Source organism: Galeopterus variegatus, unplaced genomic scaffold (genome assembly GCF_000696425.1).
Source record: "Galeopterus variegatus unplaced genomic scaffold, G_variegatus-3.0.2 Scaffold10172, whole genome shotgun sequence".
Taxonomy (NCBI): domain Eukaryota; kingdom Metazoa; phylum Chordata; class Mammalia; order Dermoptera; family Cynocephalidae; genus Galeopterus; species Galeopterus variegatus.
In genome coordinates, this window is record NW_007736283.1 from 33951 (window position 1) to 37704 (window position 3754).

Genomic DNA, 3754 nt, shown 5'->3' on the forward strand with positions numbered 1-3754 from the left:
GGGAAAAAAAAAAAAATCCCACCTCTATTATTTCCTGGCCCTGTGGCTTTAGGGGAGTTCTCTAACCTCTCTGGGCCTGGTTTCCTTATGTGTAAAATGGATGTGATGATGATATATTTGTGAAGTGTAAGAGGATTAGATAGTTAATCTGCGTGCCTGGCATGTTGCACTGTTTTCTATGATTACTCCCTGTTTGGGGAGCTCCCTGAGGGCTTGGAGAGCAAATGTTTATTGACTGAATGAATGACAGCTGTTTCCTTCCCTAGCGCTGTCCGTCTATGCCCTGCTGCTTTTCGAGATCGAGACAGGCATAGCAGCTGCATCCATCCTCGGCTCGGGTGCCCTGGTCCTGGTGGCTGTGCTGACCCACACTCTGCTGCGGGCCGCCCGGGCCACCCGCCGTGGCCTCCAAGACATGTCCTTGCCATCCTTTGAAGACGACCCCACCCGCGCCACTGAAGTCTCCAACATCAGCCCCAGAGCTCAGCCCCAGCAGGGTACCCATTGCTGGACCCCCTGTTCATCCTATCCAGAGCCTGGGGACTCCCTTGGGGCCACAGCCACTTCCACAGCACCCACAGCCCTGGGGGGAGGCCGGGAGAGCAGTCTGCCTGCATCCCGAATGCATCGGACACTGTCGGCTGGCATGGGGCACTGGGGTGGGATCACCCATGAATTGCGTAGCATGCTGGGACATAGGCCAGGGACCACAGGGAAGGACTCTACACTGGTGTGAGCCCAAGGATCAGAGATAGAGCCCTGGTGTAAGGCAGCAAGAGGATATCCTAAAGATAGATCCAGGCTCAGCTGCAGTAGTAGTAGGATTTGATTTCTTTCTCAGTTCGCAGCATCCCTGGCTTTTGGCCTCAAGGTTGCGTCATGGTGCAAAATAGCTACCAGGGCTCCAGCCTTCACCTCTTCACTCAGATAAAAAGGCAAAGGCCAGAACTGGCTTGTTGTCCTCTGGAAGTCTTCCTGAGAGGCCTTGGGACTCTTCTGCTTGTATCTTACTGACCAGAACAGAGCCACAAAGCCACACCTTGCTGCAAGGGAGTCCGGGAAATGTGGCTGTCCAGAATGAATGAGGTTCTGTTATAGGCAGGAGGGGAGGGTGGGGCTGAGGCAGTGATCTCTAAGTGTCTCTGTCCATTTTACAGATGAGGAAACCAAGGCCCCAAGAGAGGCAGTGACCCGCCAGGGGTCCCATGGCCAGTACTGAGCATCGGAGCCAGGATTTGCACCTGGATCCTGTAAGCCCCATGCTGCTGAAGGTGCAAGTCTCAGACGCTGTGACGCCCTGCTGTGCCCCCCAGGCTGTGAACATTTGAAACACATGTGTGCCAAGCTCAGAGCAGTGCAGGGCCAGGAGTGCACCCAGAGGGCTAGACCCAGACTCCTGGCTGCAGGCTCATGGCCAAGGGCTTTGCCGCTCTGTGCCTCAGTTTCCTCATCTGTAAAATGGAGACAGGAAGTGATCCCTCCTCCTAGGGCTCCTGTGACACATGACTCCACATGAGCCATTCTGGGGGCCTGTGCACAGTAAATCCTCAATGCATGTCAGCCGTTTCTGGGATGCTGTTGGTTGAAGTGCCTGGTGACAGGAAACTGCCCCAATGGACAGTTTCTGGGGTTCATGGAAGGGTCTCCAGAGGCCCCTCTCCTCTCCCATCTCCCATGACCCACAAAATAAACTCCAATGCTCACTATCTCTGTGTTACTTGATCAACATCCAAACGTGTTGTGTGGCCATGCCCAGGCCCGTGGGTGAATCTGGAGTGAGGGCAGGGTGGCAGGACGGAGGGTAGGGAGGACAGGAATGGGGGACAGGGTGTGTCCCTTGCAGGCCATAGCCTGGGACCCTGAGTCCCACCAATCTCCATTCATAAGAGTTTCCCTGAGGGTGGATGTAGCCCGGCCCCCACCTCCATCCCAAATGGACAAATATCCCCAAAGTCTCCCAGCCTGTCCCTTCCTGGGCCAGGCAGGGACTCTGAAGCCCAGGGAGTAGAGGAAGCTGAGCCACACAGTGGCCTAACGCCCCACTGGGAACCCTCCCAATAGGCAAAGAGAGGACAGACCCTAACAGGATGCCTGACTCAGGGTAGTGTCCCAACTAGTCAGATGCACACACACCCAGGTGCCCCACCAGCCTCAGCCACCTCCTCCCTGGAGCCGCCGGGGACACTGCACAGACCTCCTCATTGGCCGTGGAGCTGGATAAAGAGATAACATGCTCGTGAGCATCTGGAATGGCGGTGATGCATGGGGGCACCCAGTAAGCACAGGTTCTTGGCGAGCATGATAAATATCTACTAAGAGGATAAAATAAAAATAAACAGCAGTGCCTCTTTATTGAATGCCTGCTACTGTGGGTGCTTTACCAACCTCGGTTAATCCCCAGGACAACCTATTTCACAGATTAGGAAACTGAGGCCCAAGAAACGAGGTCATTTGTGTGAGAGCCCATGGTGGAACCGTGTGATCCGGTCACACAGGGTTCCAGGACAGAGCAGGTGCCTGGGAAATACTGGAGACTCCAGTTTTTCAGAACTCTCTGGAAGGGAACCCGGGAATTGGTTCCAGGACCCCCTGCACTATGAAAATCCTTGGATGTTGAAGTCCCTTATATAAAATGGCATAGTATTTGCACACAACCTGTGCAACAATCCCAAGTATTTTAAATCGTCTCCAGATTACTTATAACATCTAACACAGTGGAACTGCTATGTAAATAGCTGTTACTCTGTATTATTTTATTTATTTGTATCATTTTAAATTATTGTATAGTTATTTTTTATTTTATTTTTCCAACTACTTTCAATCTGTGGATGCGGAACCTGCAGATACAGAGGGTTGACCATTACGTCTTTTTCATTGTATCAGTTAGCTATTGTTGCATAAGAAATTACCCCCAAACTCAGGAGTTTAAAACAACACCCATCTATTATCTCAGTTTCTTTGGGTCAGAAATCTGGGCAGGGTTCACCTGGGTCCTCCCTTTCACGGTCTCTCATGAATTAAGGTTCAACTGGGGTAGGATCGGCTTCCAAGCTCACTTTGTGGTTGTTGATGGGACTCAGTTCCTTGCAGTCTGCTGAGCTGAGGAACTTAGTTCCTTGGCTGTTGGCAGAGGTGACTCCAGCTCACACTGAAGGGGAGGGGATTACACAGGCCAAGTGGCAGGGACCAACAAAGACTATCTCAGAAGCCACCTAATGTCTTCTAAATTCTCCTCAGGCTCTTTCCAAAGGCAAAAAGGCCTGGCAGATGGATAAGCAAGATGAGAAAGGACTGTTTTCTATACAGCCTGAATCAGCTGTTTTCAGTTAAGATTTCTAAGCTTGCAAGACTGTACATGATGGCTAAGAAGTAAGAAATCTGGCGAGATGAATGATCAAAGTTAATGAAACTGACAATACCAAGTGTTGACAAAGACATAGAGCACCGGGGACTCCACTTCGCTGTGGCCAGAAGGGTAAATTAGTAGAACTGCTTGGCTGTTTCTGCTAAAGCTGAACACTGGCCTCCCTTATGACCCAGCATTTCCACTCAGGGTACGTATCTGATGGGAACACCTGTGCGTTCGTCGAATGACATGTACAAGAGTGCCTAGAGCGGTTTCACCCAGTGGCCCAAAACAGGACAGCCCAAATGTCCAACAGGTGAATGATGAACAGACTATGGAGTTACTGATAGAGGCAAACCCTGAGTGGATGTCACAGACGTAATACTAAACAAACAAGCGGGCTAGCCA

At 51.2% G+C, this 3754-nt stretch overlaps 1 protein-coding gene across 1 annotated transcript in view; it reads left to right on the plus strand.

The window, feature by feature from the left end:
• The window catches only part of TMEM221 (transmembrane protein 221), an 8958-nt gene extending 7739 nt beyond the window's left edge, over positions 1-1219 (plus strand). Inside the window, exons 3-4 of the mRNA XM_008594118.1 lie at positions 267-497; positions 1158-1219. Of these exons, the coding sequence (XP_008592340.1) occupies positions 267-497; positions 1158-1219 (293 nt within the window). The remainder of the gene's footprint in view (positions 1-266; positions 498-1157) is intronic.
• Positions 1220-3754: the final 2535 nt, after the last annotated feature.